General features: G+C 46.0%; 1 protein-coding gene across 2 annotated transcripts; it reads left to right on the top strand.

Moving 5' to 3' along the window:
* The first annotated feature begins 226 nt into the window (after positions 1 to 226).
* Positions 227 to 19,050, top strand: jcada (junctional cadherin 5 associated a). Of its 2 annotated transcripts, none has more exons than XM_052053684.1 (5): positions 227 to 690; positions 9,631 to 10,175; positions 11,717 to 12,622; positions 13,071 to 16,576; positions 16,715 to 19,050. In XM_052053684.1, the coding sequence occupies exons 2-5, from the start codon at positions 9,811 to 9,813 to the stop codon at positions 16,747 to 16,749; spliced, it is 4,812 nt and encodes a 1,603-aa protein (XP_051909644.1). In that variant the 5' UTR covers positions 227 to 690; positions 9,631 to 9,810; the 3' UTR covers positions 16,750 to 19,050. The 2 variants fall into 2 exon arrangements, with proteins under 2 accessions (XP_051909644.1, XP_051909645.1); XM_052053685.1 differs by lacking the exon at positions 227 to 690 and adding an exon at positions 734 to 998.
* The last annotated feature ends 300 nt before the right edge of the window (positions 19,051 to 19,350 follow it).

The raw sequence follows: 19,350 nt of genomic DNA, 5'->3' as shown, positions 1-19,350 counted from the left end.
GGATATGGCCTGATGATATGAAACTCTGCCTCCTCCTCTCAGTTCCTGCTTGGCACCAACTATTTTTTGTCAAATGCCTGAGCACCTATAGAGCGAGTAGGTGATTTTTTTTTTCAGCGAATACTGTGCACTTGTAACACCTCCAAAATAACGACGAGGTGGGGGTTCACTTTAAGGATTTTTTTTTTTGCAATGTGATTGTGGTAATTCGATATGGATTACATTGGCAAGGGTAGCAAATGAAAAGCTTCATCTCCGTAAAGGCACCATTTTCACCCATATTGTATGCGTGTGCAGCTATGGGCTACCTTTTGATTGGCTACATTAGTTTCATGGTCAAGGATGTGTGGAGGTTAATTATTCATTAACCGCTGTTGGTCTCCAAAGATGTCCCCGATGCACCGTGAATCGATTTGCACGACAGTAGCTGGAAAAGGTGAACTATAAGCATTTGCAGCACGGATGGATGAGGTGAAACGCTGAGAGAACAGTCATTGACATTAAGAGTGAGCGCCGCTGCATCCAGCTGCTGCCCACTGGAGCGGAGGCGGGATGCTCCCTCGGTGTTGTGCGCCGTTCGTGGTGAGGGGGCTGTTCCCTCCGCACATCCGAGCTCGCTCATTCCGTCCGGAGCAGCGGCAGGGATGAGAGCTTGGCATCCAGGCGCCAACGCGACGACACGCTCCGCAGGTAAATACTCCCCCCCCCCCCCCCCAAAAAAAAAGTGCGTTACATCATATGAATGTTGTGCGTTTATTATTTCGCTGGAAGAGTCGAAGGCTGAGTCGCATCAGCGCATCAGTCAACCTTTCCATTGGTCCTTTCAACTTCAATCTAGCCGCCTGCACGCTCTCCTGCCCGGCTTCGTCTGCAGCCCGTACCGTCGGCGGGGGCATTCGGTTCAGTTTTTGGGTCACTTTTCAGACTTGACATACATGTGGACGAACACAGCATGCATTCGTTGGATTTCTAACTTGAGGAGTGACGGGCGCCGTGCGGTATTTATTTTTATTATTATTTTATTATTCTTAGTATCGAAGGGGGCGCGCTCTTTTCCTATCAGCTGAAGGTTAAAGATTGCTGTGATGGAGCTAGCCAGGCTAACGTTAGCTCATCTTCGTGTTCTGTTCCGTGGATGAGAGGCCAAACTCCATCCAAATTACGCAATTTCCACTGTCCGAAAGCACCCCCGCATAGACAACGAATATGACAAAGGAATGTGACGCAATTGTTTTTATACTCTACTAATCCAATTTCTGTTTTAGAAATGCATTGCATCCCCAGATAGTGCTTAGGAACCTGTAGAAGTTGTAGAATTGCATAAGTGATTTTTCATCCACGGTGGGTGGGCGACAGGAGAGTTGAACCAACTGAGCCATCACTTAGTGTATGATGGGTCACGTGAACGCCGAATTTAGCCAAGGACACCCGCGATTAGTTTAACGTTTGCAGACAGCGTCGCGCTTTAAATGCATTTTAACCAGACATCAATAAAAGTCAAAATAGCCAGTCGTTGAAGGGAGTCTGGTGCGTGCGCGTTTCAGCTGGACGAGTGTTGTAGTAGCAAGCTCATAGATGCCTGTCAGTCCATTTCATAACATAGCAGTCACAACACACGGATTCGTGCATGTGCAGCTCACAGTCTTCTCGCGGAGTGCCAAATGCATGAAATGGAGTTCGGCTAATGTCAAATGGTTGCTTTGATGCTTGCATGTTGTCACAGTTTGTCTCACCTGCAAGCATGTTGGTGTTGATGACCTTCCCTCTCAAGCAGCCTGCAAAGTGAGGCCATCCTTAACTACTGTTTGAATTAAAATGGAATTCATTTGTGGTTTTATTTCATAGACAATTCTGTACTTTGCTCTTTTGTCTGGCTATAAGTTACGGTGGTATGTTTGCATGTGCTGAATGGTTTCAATTTAAGAGGCTCTTGCACATTCTGAAAATTGTCTGGGACCTTTACAAAACATTGTCGCAGTCAAGATGTTTCCTTTGAGTGCATGTCTGCGTGCAGAGTCACTGTACTATATGTAAAGTGTAATTCAGCTACAATGTTGCGAATATTTCTCTCTTGAGTTGGCCACGCGTGGCCTAAGGCGTGATTGTTACTTTCAGTATTGTTGTTTACATAGTATTTATGCTGTTGCCCTAGAACAAGCGCTGTTGGTTTTTGACATTTGATAGCTCAGTGAGTGCGTATTAAAAGCTAGTTAGTAAATGTCAGCAAATGTTCCAAGACTAGCTACAAGGGAGTAAGAAATCCCAAGTAGGGTTCTGCAGGCATATGTGTCGGTCTTTCACACATGCCTGATGTTGGACTGGCGTGTGAAGGCCCTACTGGAAGTCCTCAGGGGGTGAGGTATGGTGAGTTTGGGGAGGGGCGGCAGTAAGGAGGAAGCTGCTCATTAATTCCTTCCAGCAGCAGAGGAAAGGTTTGCTCAGCGTATTCGGAGGGGCCCTTCACAGTCCAACTCTTATGAGTGGGACAAACCCAAGCCACCGATAAGTGTCGGGTGGGCGAACCTCATGCTTTTTATTTTTTGCAAGGCGGTGTGATATCCATGAACTTCCCCTTCCGTCAGATTATTACTTTTTCTTGGTTCATTGAGGATTCTGTCAGACGATCCCATTTCACAGCCCCCCTGCCCCCCCCCCCCGCCCCCTCCTTCTCACTTTGTCTGTCTTCAGCATTATTTCAAGGCCAAGCGCACAAAGAATCTGAGTCTGGCCATTGGCTGGCTGAAAGCGTCGTCTTTTTCAAAGTCACCGGATGTTTGCCTAGCTACAGGGATCCCCTCGGAGCTCCTGTCTGATGTCACATGTGATGTCAGAGGGGAGGTGACGCAGGCAGGCAGGACGAGGCTCATGGATGTAGCCAAGCAGAAACATGTGAACGCGACTGACATCTGCCAACGTGCCTCTTGAGAGTGAGAAGCGAGTGTCGCCGCATGAAATGTGAAACGTTTTGGTGTGTATATTGTTCTGTTTTGATTGGATGCCGGCCATATGTTTGGGCCATCTGCCTGCTCGCCGCTTCCTTAGCGTCAATTTATTCCAATGTGGCAATCGGGCTCTGGTGAGATAACCCACTATTTGTTTTCACTTGTTTACATCGCAGTTTTCCACAACCATGCCTCATGAGTGTGTGAGAATCCTTTCATCCCACCTGTTATCCGGTCCACATTGAAATGTATGCACCAAGCTTCTAATGCACTTCTGGCTGTTCAAGAAACATGCTGTGGAATTTCTGAAACGTGAACACCCTGATGGTCGTCCACTCTGATGAAAATTACAAGTCTAAACTTGCAAGAGTGTCTTTTTGTTCTTTTGACTGTTTTTGTGCCAGTCATGACAAATAAGCACAGTCACACTTACAGACACACGCAAGCCTATAATTGAAAATCACAAATGAGCGGGACAACCAGAAATAATTTCAAGTTAAAAAAAAAAAGATGTCTGCATCCCGCTCAGTCATGCGGTAACGTGTGTTCGTGTTATGACTAATGTGATCAGTCCTCTGGCCACTTGCTAATGATAACAGTCACTTGCAAACGAGAAGTAAATGTAATGTAGTGTTGTATAACAAATGAATGTTTAAATAGGCAAGTGAGCAGGGCACAGAAGAGATCACCTGATTGCGATGCCGTGGTATCATACATAGCCCCAAAGAATTGCAGAAGATTATACATTGAATTGCTTGTCAGGAATCTGGTTGATTGTATCTTGCAGCGACGTTGAAGGAAAACAATATATATAGACTATACAAATCCAAAACATGCACGACAGGTTGATTTGGCGCTCAACATTGTCCGGAGGTGCGATTGTGAGCACGGACGGTTGTTTGTCGATGTGGTCAGGCTCCAGCACACCCGCGACCCTCGTGAGGATAAGCGGATTGGAAAATAGATGGATGGATGGGTGATTATTTGCTGTTGACCTCTGCGTCACTGGGCAAGAGCCATGCAAAAGGCCAGAGCATGCTAACCCTTTGATCAGCCCGCTTCTGGCCGCTAAACATGCCGCTGTCATCTCCAGCAAGCCCCGGACCTTGACAGACACTAATTAGGACACGGCATGGATTGGGAATAGCTTAAGTACAGGTGAAGCCTACTGTGTAGCACAACAGTGTGTCCGTGGGTTTGCGTGCCTAATGACCTTGTATTTATCCCCCCCCCCCCCCCCCGCTCTCATTTTAAAATGCTGGCTGCGGTACAAAAGCTCAGCCCAGAACATCCTTTTACATGTGAGTGCATTCAGCCGAAAATCTCATGACGTGCAATGGCTGATGAGGTCAGCAACGTAAAATTAGTTCATTGATATGTTCAAAGTTGTTGCGCAGCTTTGCACTGGGCTGTTGTCGTGCATAGACTTGCCTACCCGCCTTAAATCTTTCTTTCTTTATTTATTATTTTATCTGTGTTTTACTATTGGTCTTGGCTGTACAGTGTCCTTGAGTGTTGTGAAAGGCGCTTACAAATGTGATGTATTATTATTATTATTATTATTATTATTAAGCCTGGAGGACAGTTATTTGGCTAGACCCAGTACGAAAGGAATCGGGGCCAGACCAGAATGTTGTACCCTGTGATGTATTGGTGGAATTAAAACAATAAAATAGTCTCCCGCCTTTAATTTCGCTGCCAGTGGAGTCCGACTAAAATAAGTTCTGAACTGGAGCAACGAGGGGGCGGGGGGAATATGTTAGCAGCCCACGCATGAGCCAGTGCAAAACAACTGTTGCCATGGGACATGATTAACAAAATAATTCAAGTGTATGTCTTTCGGCCAACCTTTTTTACATGAGCTAATTGATTCACAATGCAGAGGGCAACGAAGGCCAACATGCAAGCGAAAGCAAGTCGCCGTGCAATGCGGTGTTGTGCTTTGTTGTCGGTGCTCTTGTTATTTCTTATCATCGTGTGAATGCTCAGAGGGTCGAGCATTCGCATTGTATTCCGCGGCGAAAAAGTCCATACTAACTTCTCAGCTGCATGTCGCTTGCCGTTTCTCAACTGATTTTAAATTCAATCCCAGGACAAAATGTGCTTTGGCACTGGTGAGCTTTCCAGTTTAGCAATCCAAACACGCAATGAACGATTAGACATTTTGTCAAAGGAGACCGCATTGATTGCATGACATCCGAAGACGATGGTTGCGCTGAATGAAGACATGTTTCCACCAAGTCGCTGAGTTGAGATATAGTCCGGATTTATAAATGCTGATCACATTTGCATTTCCGCCACATGTAGGCAGGATGATGATGTCAATTATGAAGAAATTAACGCACCGATACATCAAAGAAGACACACACGATGCGAGGATTTGCCGCATGCGGACTTTCTCTGTAAACAATCAACACACGCAGCTGGTCGTAATCGAAAAACAAGTTGCAAACAGTTCTTGAAATCTGTGAGGACCAAACAAAGGACGGCAGTGTGTCAACCCGCCATACACACGTATGTTTCAAACAAAGTCAAAAGTGGGGACTTTGTTATGTTGCAGTACCGAAGTGAGGACCGAACCATATTTCTTGGTGGAAAGGGGACTGTGGGCACTTTCTCATTTGCATTTTTGAATCTCTAATCAAAACCAAGATTGTTGATTTATTTCTATTCTAATCTCATTCGGATGTGGACCAAAACACACTGATAGGACGGCTCCTTATGTAGCACAGAAAGGAAGATCTTTCACTGTTTAAAGGAGTATAATTTTCCGGCAAGATCTAATGTCTCCTTAAAATGCACGAAGCCGGTGTCCTATTTCCTGATCGATTTTCCAGACAATTAAAGAGATGGCGAGCAGCTTTCAAGACGAAGACGAAGAATTAGAGACGTGTGACTCCTGATCCACTGGATTGTTGCCGGTGGATGGGAGGTGGGGTACTTGCGAGATACGTCAAAGCTTAGCATTGTGGAGTTAGCGTGCACGTGAAGGGAAGTTCGGCATTAGGCTTTTCGGCATTTGTGAAAATAAGGCTTAAAGTTTGCTTGGTTGTTTGTCCACCGGGCTTGTGTGGAAAAACATGCCTCTGACATGTTTTCACTGGACAAACAGAAGCCCGCCGAGAGACTGATTGGAAACATTTGGGACATAGTCGGCACACCTCCATCCCCGCAGCGGCGCACTTCCTCAGGAAGAGAAGGGCCCTTCAATGAACACGGTGTGGTCACAAAGATAAACAATCGGCAGATCTTTGCTGTTTGTCGAATGTGATGGGCCAAACAGATCCCGGGACCAGAGAACAGCCAAGTACACACCCGGCTCAGGACTCTCTTTTTAGATTCAAGGAGACTGGGGAACAATCTGTAGAGGTGCGGCTCTGGTGGAATATTTTTCGGAAACAGGGTGGGTGATTGTCTTTTTGGTTCGGTGTAGTAAGAGTTTTTTGGGGGGGAGGTGTTTCATATTCCTTTCCGTTTGGGGTGATTTGTACCATTTGATCACATCTGCGTCTCATTCGGGGCAACATAAATCACTTTCACTGACTTTGTTTTGACCACAGAGCAGTTCTTTGCCAAGTGTTCGTAGACAATCCTAGCCGCTTACTAACCATTTCTGTGCAACTTTTTCTTCTTTTTTTTCCCCCCCCATGTTAGACTGTAACGCCTGTGACATGGCCAATTGAAAAAAGACTCCATCCGGTATTGTGTGCCACCCTTGCTCTCCCTCATCTTAGTTTGGCCATAAATACAGTCAGGAGGTGACACCAAACTGTCAACCCGCAAGCCGTCACGCTCCTGCAGCCAGTCATGTGTGCACTTTCATTTCCTAGCCAAAGTGTTTGTAATTGTTATTTTTATTTTTTATTTTTTTTTTTGCATCCACCAACCCTGCCCTTGACATTAGTCCATATGACCTGAGAAGCAGACTCGTCTCTTTGACTGCGTAGCGAGTATAAACGAAGTGGCTGATGATAAGAGAGCACGTGGGGGTGGTGCGAGGGTCGTCTGTGGGGAAATGCCAGCCCTCATGTGGTTCTGTTTATTTTTAGCTCGCTTCGCAGCGTATGTTATCCATATCAACTATTTCATTAATTTCCCCCTTCCTAAGAGAGCGCCTTCGAGAAAAACACAGCCGATCTGCACCCCCCCACCCCTCCACCCCCTGTTTCCATATTCCAACAACCACAATGCCATCTATTTTCCACACAAGAGGAGTATTGTCACTGAACACAATGTTTTTGTGTAGCGGGGGATGAACGCCGCCATTGTTGCCAGCGCGTTCCTTCAATCCAAGGTTTTACTTGATATAAAATGAGTAATTCCGTTGCGTAACGGCATTAGCAGTATTTAAATGCAGCTTGTCACGGGAAAGGAGCAGTTGGGGCGCGGTCTGCGCGAAGGCAGATCATTTTACAGGGGGAAATCCTGACTTTGACCGATGATGGAGATAATCCTCATTTACTGGTGTCACTAAGAGCAATTGCCTCAGATTAAGAATTCGGTTGGATCAGACAGCATACGGTTCACTTAAAACGGGTTGATATGCATATACAACATTATCACAGGGTAAAGTGGATTATCACATGAAATATATTCATGAGCTCGGCGCTCACTCTGATTTCTGAGTTTGACCAATTCGGCATTGACAACGTTTGAAACTGCCCCCTGTGTCCAATCCCGAAAGGAAACAGAAATATTCCGACACCGCCTTCCTATTTCTGTTTGAAAATCCTCGGTCTCAGTTGGATGTAGAACCTCAAGCAATAGCCTGATTCTCATAAGTGAAGGTTGACACGCTTCTAATGACCTCATTTACATATTAAATCTGCTCTTAATATTCTTTCAGTCCAAACATTGAAAATGAAGAACAGAGCTTGAGCGAGGGTTCCAATTTTTTTTTACGATCGAACAAATGTTGAGATTCAGAACAGTTCGAAACGTTGTTTTTTTTTTTTCTCATTTGTACCACAGAGACTTTTACTGTTTTGTGGTGTGTGAATCATGACCTTCAAACAGAATAAATAAGCCAAATGCAATGGTTTGTGTCATTGTTTTGACATTGTTCGCGACAGAATACCCGGCAAACTTGCAGCTCGTCTCTCCTTGAGGAGATTACGCAAATGGAAGGAGTGAAACTTAACGAAAGTATTAACTGGGTAGGAGCCACGGGCCAATCCGCCAAAGCTAACAGGTTTAAGGTTTTAAATGCTGGTGGGGGGAAAATAATCTTATTAAGGAACCTCGCATACAAAGAGCGGCATTTCATGGTCTCGGATGCTGTTAATCACCGCGTAGTCGGCTCTTCCAAGGTTCAGGTACACGGAACAGAGACAGACGGACGGGCCAAGGACATGCAGTGAGGAGAGCCATGCTGCCCCCCCAAGTCAAGGCTCTCTTATTGTCAATCCATGTTTTTCATCCCTGTGAGACTATCGTGGTAAAACAAATGCTAAGATGCAAAACAAACGCGCATCGGTTGCAGACGAATGCACTTTGGATTTGGCTGGCTCAGCGATGCGGCTGTCAAAACTGAAAATGAGTTCTTGGGCCTCGCCATTCGACGACAATCAAAGTGCGTATGGCTTTTAAGATCTCTGAACGGCATTCGACGACTGCAACGAGTCACATTCCGCTGTTCCCCAATGCCCTTTCTTGATTCCGGAAAAGACACATTGTTGGCAGTCGGCTCCACCGGAGGGTATATCGAGTCAATGGGCCGCAGCATCTGTCCCGTTGACACGGCAGCAAGTATGACTTCATCAAGGGCATTGCGTCATTAGCAGATGTACCCTGCGTATCATCAGTGGGACTTTCGCACACATACGGCCATCCGCTATGGACGGAAATTAGATTTTTTTGCATAACTGGGTGGGGCAATCCAAATGGGTTTGTTCTGAACACAGTTTCATCCACAGTTCAAAGAGGGTGTCCGCACTTGTGCAACCGCATTACGACCGCATGATGACTACGCCACTCCACATATTTGCATGATATCTTGGGATTGCTGTGAAGTTCCAACCAGCGTTACACATCCTCACTTCATTTCTTTCTTCCACATTTCAGTTCCGTGACTGCATTTCTGGGCACTCTCTTGCAATTTCTTGGGGAATTCCAGTTTTTAGTTTTAAAATATGCTGCTTATTCTCTCAAGATGAAGGAAATGCTTTTGAGATGCAAAAGAGAACCCAAGACGGAGGATGTGGATGTGGAGCAGAGAGAAATGCGAGCCCTCATTTGTCGTCGCGATATTCCTGAGCACCAGTTTCATCCATGAAATTTAGCATCCCGCAGTTTGCTGATGATGGCGTTTTTTTATATTTTATTTTTTAGAGGAACATTTGTTTACTTCTTTGTCCACCAGATTTCTGGGTGTAGACCATTTTGTGAAGCACGGAAGATGGATAAGAGAAGGGAGGGAAAGACGAAAGAAGTTGTAAACTTGGACCCCCGACAAAGGCAGCATCCCACTTTGCTGTTTAACTCATTCACTCCCAAAGACGTTTCTAAACGTCTTTTCAGACTTGGTCTAGAATTAGCTGGTACTGAATGTTAATTACAGACAAATGGAGATGAAATACCCGCTCCTGTGTTACAGCTGCGATTGGAGCATTTTTATCTGGTCTTCGTAAGCTTGATTTTTTTTCTCTTTTGGCTTTTTATGTCATCTTCCTCTTTCTTTTCCACTCAGTGATGGCCTCGGCTGCACAGTTGTGCCGGTGATCCTGCCGCTGCGTACAAGGAAGAAGCAGAGACGCCTTGACAACTGACCTACCTTTCTCTACCCCCCAAAACGTGGAAAAAAAAACAGAGGGGGTGGAGGAAGGGGGGTGGGGGTAGAGGAAACACACCAGCGTGATCAAATGCGAACATGTACAGCGTGGAGGATCTCCTCATTTCTCATGGATATAAGCTACCCAAGCCCAGCACCGCCTCCACCGCCCCGACCCCAACCCCGGCATCCACATCCCGACATGCGCCCCCCTCTTCACCTCCATCTTACGGTAAACACCACGAGAGGCCCAGTAGCAGGACAGTGAATGGCTATGAACGAGGCTCGAGATTGACATACGCAAACAACTGCGGGAGCAGGCGCCCTCAAGTATACGTGACTGGAAGCGGCTGCCCCAACAACAACGTCCAACCCGGGGACAGGAGCCAATCCAGGCAAGAGGGTGAAATCCAGGGCCAAATTGAAACGCCGTCATTTGGAGAGTCGCTGACCTCAGACAGCGGGTAAGTTCAAATTCTGTGTTGTCCCGTCACGCCTGTGATTTGTTGACCGATTGTACTCCCAAGCGTCCTAATTCTTGTTCACTTCACCGTTTAGCGAATAATGATGGCACATTATTTGCTCTAGTGCTTTGATGAAACAAATCCATGAGACTAACTCGCCACTCAATACTTTCATTTTGCATCACTTCAATGTTTTTTTTTTCTCCTCGCGTGTTCCTCCTTTATTTTACCTTTTGCAAATTTTCAGAACTCAATTTTAAGAGGAGGTGATTTAATGTGTTCTGGACTCCTACTAGTCGTAATCAAAACAGCTCAGGGTCACGCCTGAGTGCCTTCATTCAAGCATACACACAGGGATGTCATTTTTGTGCAGCCCACGACATGTGGCCGACTGTCTTACATGAAAACTCCGGAATTACAGCTCATTATAGATTACACCCTCCATCAATAATGTAGCATCTATATAGGGTTTAATACATAATGGAGATGGAGAATGGGCTATATTTAGCTTAGTCTGGTGTTATGCAATTGAGGGCCTAATTGGGTAGTCACAGTTAGACTGTATGATAGGTCTGCAGATAATGCTTGGTCGCAGTTGGAGGGTTTTTTTTTTTGTTTGTTTGCTTGTTTGTTATTTTAAACAGAGCTCTTTTCCTATTTGCACTCGCAAGTGTGCTGTAACGTAGACAAAGACAATACAGCTTATGTCCAAACAATTACATATGTTTGTTCATAGTTTGTTATTCCTGTCCTAATACTTATATTGGTATTTTTTAAATCTTTTTTTGCCACCATCTTGTAAAATTGTCACGTGTTTGACTAAAATAAGTAACTGTTTTTACTTTTTCCCTCGAAGGAGCTAAGTGGCATATTCATACCACGACTTTGGCCAGTGGGAACCTGGGAATTGTCAATGTGTGGGATGCAATGACAGGACTTTATCCTGGCAGCTTCAGTTTGGATAATAAATGGCCTGTCTTTGCTCTCCCATTAGGCAGTGACACGATTAGACTAATGATTCTAACTCCTAATAAATATTGTGCCTATTTATTTAGCAGCTTGGCATGGATCTCACCGCCTGTCCCGCAGCACACGTGTCTGATCATAGTTCAAAATGTCAAGGGCGGTCAATGGCTTCAGCCCAGGGGAGGGTGCACATATACTTGCATCTTGTTTACGGTCATTTTGAAAACAGCTCAAATAAGACCCCTAGGGGTTGTCTTTGGACCCAGTGTCACCCATAAAACATCCCCAAACAGATGTGTCAGCAACAAATGTTATTGTTTTTGTGAAGTGTAGAAATATTGAATCTCTTGGGAGGGAAAATCGAATGTTGCTAAATATCAATGTCCTAATAAGATTAACGTGTTCTTCATAGTGCGTCTCCATGAAAAAAAATACTTTTGTCGCCATCTAGTGGAAGTTGAATTCCATCAATGAATCCGGAATGTATCTCATCAATGCATTCTGTATTCTAGTTGATGCCAACCTTCCTCCCGTGTTCCATTCTGTTCGATTCACTCTTTGACTTTTCTTCCTAGGTTCTGTGATGGCACCAGAGGTCAACAGATGCAGTCCAAAGACGTGTCCTTCTGGAGAAGGAGAGGCCAGGACTTCACCGTGCTGCTGGACTATGCTGACCACAGAGAGTGCCGCGCGGGAGCGCATGGGGAATATAACAGACCAGAGAGACCTCAACAAGCAAAAGGTCAAGAGTTGCCCGTTGAGGAGCGTCAGAGAGTAGCCCAGGAGCGGCAACGCTGGGTGGCCCAGGTACAGGCTCGTGCGAAAGAGAGGGAAGCGGCTCTCAAACAGTGGAGGATGGCCACCGAGAGGAAGTGCCAGAGCCTGGGGACAGAGGAGTGGCGTCCAGCTGTCAGTTTTAGTCGCCAGATGTCGCAGAGTGAGGGTGAACGTTGGGCACAGGAGCAGCAGCGGCTCCGCGCCAGGACACCGGAGGGAATGGTAGTCCATTCCAGGACCAAAGCCAAGTCCCAGTCCATGCCCAGGATGCTGCGACCTGAGAGCCTGCAATATGTGGACATGGCCTCGTGCGGTCAGGACTTATACAGGCGGGTTAATGGCCACCCACTGTCACACCAGGACCTTTACAGGGCACCCCGCTGGCCGGAGAACGGCAGGCCAGCGAGTGCCAACCAGTTATCAGTAACGCCAAAGCCCCGCTTCACTCGGCCCCCCAGACCTCCCTCCTATGAAATGCACCAGCAGATTAGGGGAAGCTGTGAGTTGTTGTCCGGTAGAGACTCGGTTATTTCCCATACCAGGGACAGGACTCCCATACCCATCTTACGGACAGGTGATGCTCCACTAGACTATTTTGCACAGGATTCTGGACCTCCAGGATACATCCCTCCCCCATCGTATAAGAGAGCCCCTGTGATTATCGGAGGGCGCCGGGGATACGGTGAGATTGCAGTTGATTACAGGTAATGTGTCCCATTTCGATGGTTGAATTCAGTGTATGATAAAAAGAAATGCAGTGCAGTGTTATAGCAATTATAGATTACACACTGTATGTGCGGCTAAATTGAAAACAATGTTTGGGTTTTGTTTTTGTTTTTTTTTCATTCAAATTCAGTATTGCTTGAGGAGTTGCCATGTCGATGTTCGTATCAGGTTAAATGACAGTTAATGACAGCAGAATCATGCCTGCGACTGTACTCGCGGGAGCATCCGTATTCCCAGATGACACGCCTTAAGCATGTCAGACAATTACCGCTTGAAATAAATGCTACAGCCACATGTCGACATGTTGGATCTCAAATAGATTTTTTTACAATATTGACATGATACGATCCATGAAAATGTCCCCATGATGTCATAGTTGTTTCTAATTCCCCGCGTAGCAATCCAACGGTGTTGTCTTGCTTTTAGGTACAGAGGTGACGTGTACCAGCAGATACACGTGGCTCCGGATGGAACTCATTGGATCGCTCGACATCCAGCAGGTTCTTGGTCAGAGTCATCCAGAGAGAGGTGCATTGCAGGCCACAAGCAGCTCCATCCTGTATGTACTTCGCAAGAGCATCCAGGCGGAAAAGTGCAATATATCTCCTTTGATGACCCCCGCATACGGCACATTTCTTCAGCTCTCGGTGGTAATTCCCTGACAGACGCTGACAAGATACGTCACATCCGCAACGAACTCCCCGGCACCGCCGCGTCGGAGCCCGCATCCGGCAACAGTGCCTTTATGCCCCCGCCGGGGGGGGCTTTTATCGCTGCCAAACTGGCCAGCGATGCTAATCAGACGTCTTCGTGTGACTTTGACAATGACAATAAGAGGTGGCGCAGCCATTTGCACAAAGCGACTGTCGACCACTTCTCAGCAACTGACCAAAATTGCAACACTTTTTCCAAAAACCGACGTCCTCCTCCATCGCCATCTTCAGCCTTTCAGGCCCCAGTCAGAAGAGCAGCGTCTCGCCAGGGGTCCAGTTTAGATCAGGTCTTTGCAGAAACCATCACACAAGTCAAGAAAATTGTCCCAGAATCAGGGTTGGACAACAACAGAAATACAAAGAGAAGAGTTAGCGAGACCATTTTCTGCCTTGTGTCCGTTCCCCTTCACACACCAACTAACCTTAACAAAGATGCATCAGCAGATCAGAACAACAACGACACAGCACGAACTCTGCCCAGGACCAATACAGAAACCTTTGCCGTCGGCCTCAAAGAGACCCGCAGCCTCCGAAGTAAGTCAGTGAATGAGATGCCCATCAGTGTCCACTACTCGCATTTTCATACCACCAGCACCTCCTCCCTGAGGAACTCCAAGAGGGCTCCTTTAAGGAAGGAGATCATCGACGCCTGGGCACTTCAAGCCAATGAGGACAAGGAGATGTGTTATTCGGGGTCCTGGCCGGGAAACCAATACCGTAACCAGGAAACCCAAACCGGCTCACCCTTGACAGTGGTGAAAAGTCCAGAACTCCAAAGCCCACCGGGAGCACAAGAGCCCGTCCATTCTGCCTCGGAGACACCGACCGACAGCGGCGTAGGAACCGATAACGGTTCTTCATATGGCTATCCCATGGCTGGCCAGAAAAACCTCCATCCCTCCAGCAACAGCGCCTTCTCCCGACTAGGCGGCAGCCCAACACCACAGCAGGCGTCGCAAACGTCGGAGCAAAGTATATCCTCCCCGAGCAAACACGATTCAGGAGCCCCGAACACATCCTCTCCAAAGAAGAGCAACTCCAGTCCTCCCGAGTGTCCCGAACAAGTGGCCTTTGGTCAGTTCCTCCTCAAGCCGGTCACCCGACGGCCATTTGATGCCATTGGTGAACTGGAGACCATCAATAAGGAGATGGAAGACACAATCAGCAAGAGGCGTCACGTCGGTCGGTCGGTTGACGATTTGGATGGGATGAATAAAAGAAATGGCCGCTACAGATCAGGAACGCATTTTCGAATCGGCCTCGAAGCAGGCAGAGAGGCAAGGAGTCTTCCCCCCACGCTCACAGATAAAACTGTGATGAAAATCCGATCAAAATCTTTTCCCTCTGCCGACGATTTGGAATCGGTGGGCGCACGGCAGACTTTCTGCAGACCACAGACCAACGTACCATTCACAAATGAGACATGTGCAATCCCCAGCCCAGGCGGGAGACGAGCCGCGCCCTCACTGCCTCAACACAGTCATTCAAACCGGCTTTATAGGCAGGATATTCCTGTCCCTCAGGAGTCATTGCTAAGGGATGTTGGGCTAACCGTCTACACAGAGACCCCCGGTGGTGGCGGGGAGGCGACGCGTTCGCTTCATCACACCGACCTGACAGTTCAGCTTTCGAGCGAGTGCGGCGCAGTGCACGGGAAAAATTGTGACGGGGCAGAGCACAGTTTTGATCTGGAGCTTCAAGAGAAAGTGGAGACTGAGACAAGGGCTCAGTTGGACAAAATGTCACAAAGCAAGAGTGAGCTGAATTTGAGCATCGGCGGAAGCAGGAGCGAAATGTTCCAATTGTCCAAGAGTCATAGTTCTCCGCTTGTCACCGGGGAGGTTTCCCATGCGTTCAAGGAAAATGGTCATGACGAATGCTGCCACTCTGAGCCTCTAAAATACAAAACAAACGAGTCAACGATAGCAGACGTGCACCTTGAGACCCTGCTTACCCAAGAGAAAGCCAACGCATTACCCGCAGAGGACCTGAGTAGCCTGTACGAAGTTAAATGTGCAAAGGGAATACCTGAAAATGAATCCATTGAGCAGAGAGCTGCCAGAATTTTGGGTATTCCCGTCCCAATGGAAACCTTGGGCGTGTCGGAGAAAAATGATGATGCAGAAACCCCCGTGGATGAGACACCCCACTGTCCAGGTGAAGGCGAACGCAATGTGTTTGAGGGGCCCGAGCAAGTCGAACAGGGATCGACAATTTTGCTGGGAACGGAGATGAAAGAGGTTCAGGTGTCAAAATTAGGCAAAGACCGCAATGAAGATAGCAAACAAAAGCACAATAACAATCAACATGACGGCGAACGTAGCGAAGAGGACGTCACTCAGTCGGCGGTGGTGCTGGACCTCCCTGAATTCCCACCGTGTCGTCTTTCACTGTCCCTTCCCGTCAGCCCCGATGAGAAACGACCACTAAGGAAAGGAGAAAAGAAGTGCAGCACAACACAGCCTTCGAGAAAATTCATTGAAGCCCTGCAAGATAAGCTAAGCTCTTCCGCTAATATATCCGGGACATCTCTGGGCAGGTCGACCACAGACAGAATAGCCCGACTCAAAGAACTGCAATCGGTGTCTCGAATTCGACGCCTCAGCCTAAAAGGTTCCGATTCAAACAGAGACTGTAATTCCGAGGAGAGAGACGGAGACAGACGGGAAAACTTAGTTGAAGGAGAGGCAACGCTTGAGGTTGAGGAGAAACAAGAACATGAAGAAGGCCCGAATGCCCAGATCGGAAGGAGGAAAGTCGAGGATGTGGAGCGTGACCATGCATGTGTAACCGAGGACGAGGTAGCGCCTCCCAAAGAAGCTTGTCAACCCGGTGAAGACAATGAAAATATATGCAAAGGAGACGGAAAATCAAAGGAGGTAAAACAGACTGATGATGATTTTGCACTACAAGCAATAAAGGAAGGAGCGAGAGAAGACGACGGAGCAAAGACGGAAGAGCCAGAAGGAAAAGTGGAGCTTGACATTGGCCACAACGCGGACAAACAGCAAGCGGCAGAAGTTAGTCCGAGTAAAATGACAAACGACGTTAAGGTAGACAAGCTGCCCAAAGCGAAGCTTCGTACGAAGCTCCAGAAGCCTCCACTGCTCCCTAAACCTCGAAGTGTTCCCAAAAGAGAAATAACTCTACCGCTCGGTCTCAGCCCCGGGACCTTGACTCCCTCAAATATGGAGGAAGCGGAGATGCTGAGTATCTCAGGTGCGTCTCAGGGTATGATAATGAGGGCGATTTTATTTATGTTTTAATTTTTACCCCATATTCCATTATAAATAAATAAAATCTGTTGTCTGTCTCGGTGCAAAAGTAATCTTTGTTGTCATTTCTTTTTCTCATCAGACTCCTACGACCCCAGTCGAGTGGAACGAGTGTAACCTGCGACTCTGTGTTTAACACTGTGGAAATCTTCCTTCTCCAAGTTTCGGCACGAGAAAAAAAACTAAACAAAAACTGGCCGTTCTCATCCTGCGGCTCGGTCGGCCGTGACACTTCCAGAATTGTTACATATCACCCCCTCACAAATCGGATTTTCCTGGTGCTGCGGGAACATTTTTCTCAGCCAAATAAAAAAAAGTGGTGCCAATTCTCCTAGCCCTGCAATTGGCTGGCGACCACTCCAGGGTTTCACTCAAAATCACCCGGGTGAGGCTGCAGCACACTCGCGACCTGGAGGAGGACAAGCGGCGAAGAAAACAGAAGGATGGATGCTCAGTTTTCCGAGCCTTCTTCAAGTCTTGCCCTTCCCCTCCCGCCACCCTTCCAATGTTTCTTTGCTCCACCAAGTCAACTGCCTTCCGTTGAAATCGTCTTCTTTTGGCTTCCGTATACCGCGCATGTCGTCGTTTCCTCCCGCACTCGGCCATCCGGCCCAGTGTTGAATCATGAATGTAAAAGTGCTTCTGCTCCTCAAAAGAATTGTAACAGGTAAGTTCAAAACAAAGGCAACAGTATTGCATTACAATCAGTATTAACCGTCACCAAATGTAAATATATATTGAAAGAAGTATACCGTTTTATCTTGATTATAAAAATGAGTTTAAGAAATGTATATTTTCTTATATATGTTCGGAAAATTCTAGTTTTTTTTTTTTTAATCTGATATTTGAGTGTCACGCTAATATGGACCCCCTCTAGTCTTTATTCTTCTATGTGTCTGATAGCGAATGTACTCAGCGAGTCTGGATTGCAATGAGAAACACTGTGGTCTTTGAATAGTTTCACTCAAGAGCAATATAGTTACTGTATGTTTGTTTGTTTTGTTTCGGGGACACATTTTAGAGTGGTACGTCTCTAATTGAATGAGGTGATCTCAGTTCAATGTCTACATTGAAGCTCTATGTTTTGGTACGCGCGTGTGGTTTTACAAATTCGGAGGTCATTCGTGTCGTGGTCGTGAGTACCGATAATCACTTCGAAAACAGAAAGTTTTTTTCCATGGTGGCGTGATCCGTCGCTTTCAGCATCAGCATTAACCAATGGCACACAATGCGTATCACAAGTGTCTGATTTCAGTGCCACTTTACCAACCACTATAAAACTCGTGTTGTATATTTTGGGCAGGTGGAGGTTTATATTGGACTGCCGTTGTTAATCGGTGATTTCAGAAGTGCTTTTCTGCAGGAAATGATGACGTGAAAGCTATGTTGAATGACAAGTGTGACCTGTTCACACTGTTTCTCTTGGTTAACTTATGTGTAAAAATTGTACCATGAATTAAACGTTTGCATCAATAACTCTGGTGTGACGGTGTTGGCAATAACGGTAATAACAATGAATTGTAAACTAAAATCCTATCATTCTGAATGACTATTACAGCCACGAGAGGGAGAAAGTTAGCCTACTCGGGGGAACTTTTTTTTTTAAACTCCCATGTGACATTGACAATGACATTGCCACTTTTTTTTCTTTTTGACAATCGACTTTAGACTTCAGTCACTGAATTGTTTTTTACCTCTTCGGTGTCACCCTAATACTTCTTTGGCAATTCCTGATAATGTACGCAACAGTGTGAACGTGTTCAATCATTTTACGTTGTGACATATCAGTGCTTATTTATCAGGTTTTGGGCAGAAGTAACTTTGCTTTTGGGATAGCAATACAAGACATTTGGGAATATTGTATACCAAACCAAACTTTACGCTATGCATTGGACATCGACATACCAAAATTCAAAGTTTTTCCTGTGTCTGGCCTTTGCCTTTTTTTTTTCTTCTGCTTTTGTCACAAGGATAATTTTGATCCATGACATTTTAGTCTGGTTTGAGACATATATGGAAAAGTGGCTTTGGCTGGACTAAGCCCATGTACGCTCAATCCGAAGTTGGTCTTGTTTTCGGCTCCACACCTGTCCCTCCTGTTTCCAGGTCATTCTCGTTAATCTTTTGTACTGCAAGTTATTTGTAACATATAGATTGATTGGTGCACATCTTGCTTTGATATTTTCTATTTTCATACAGACAATATATGTATAGCTTCTTTTTTTATGTGTGGCATCTTTAGTTTGTGTGTGTGTGTGTGCGCGCTCACGTGAAACGCGTAACAAGTTTCAGAAAAGTGTATTTGCATATAAAGTATTTTAATTTGGTACTATGGCATATATAGTCTACCCAATAAACAACTGTTATATTTCATATAATGTATATTTTATTTTCAAAAAGGTATTCTACATATTTAAAGCAGAACATGGTATTTTTAGATTGTGAAAAGGGAACTAATTATAAAAGGCACAATGTTTGTCTACGTTGAAATAGATCAATTAGAATGATCATGCATAGAGACAAGTGTGTGCTATTGTACAGTATTACAGACCATTCATAAATAAAAGTCTTTGCATGAAAAAAAAATGTCCTGTGTGTGTTTCTCCTCCGCGTGGATGGGAGACAATCAACACTTGGCATCCTTAATTAAGAAAGTCACGCAACAGGAATTTGGAACCAGACGGCAAGCTGTAGTGACACCATCATCCACAAGAGAGC

The sequence above is a fragment of the Hippocampus zosterae genome, chromosome 20, assembly GCF_025434085.1.
Source record: "Hippocampus zosterae strain Florida chromosome 20, ASM2543408v3, whole genome shotgun sequence".
In the NCBI taxonomy this organism is placed as follows: domain Eukaryota; kingdom Metazoa; phylum Chordata; class Actinopteri; order Syngnathiformes; family Syngnathidae; genus Hippocampus; species Hippocampus zosterae.
This window is presented reverse-complemented; position numbering and strand designations above follow the sequence as displayed.

Coding starts and splice junctions, on each gene's coding strand:
- jcada (XM_052053684.1), top strand. CDS start 9,811: ATGTACAGCGTGGAGGATCTCCTCATTTCTCATGGATATAAGCTACCC. Junction 10,176..11,716: donor TCGCTGACCTCAGACAGCGG/GTAAGTTCAAAT, acceptor TTTTCTTCCTAG/GTTCTGTGATGGCACCAGAG. Junction 12,623..13,070: donor GAGATTGCAGTTGATTACAG/GTAATGTGTCCC, acceptor TCTTGCTTTTAG/GTACAGAGGTGACGTGTACC.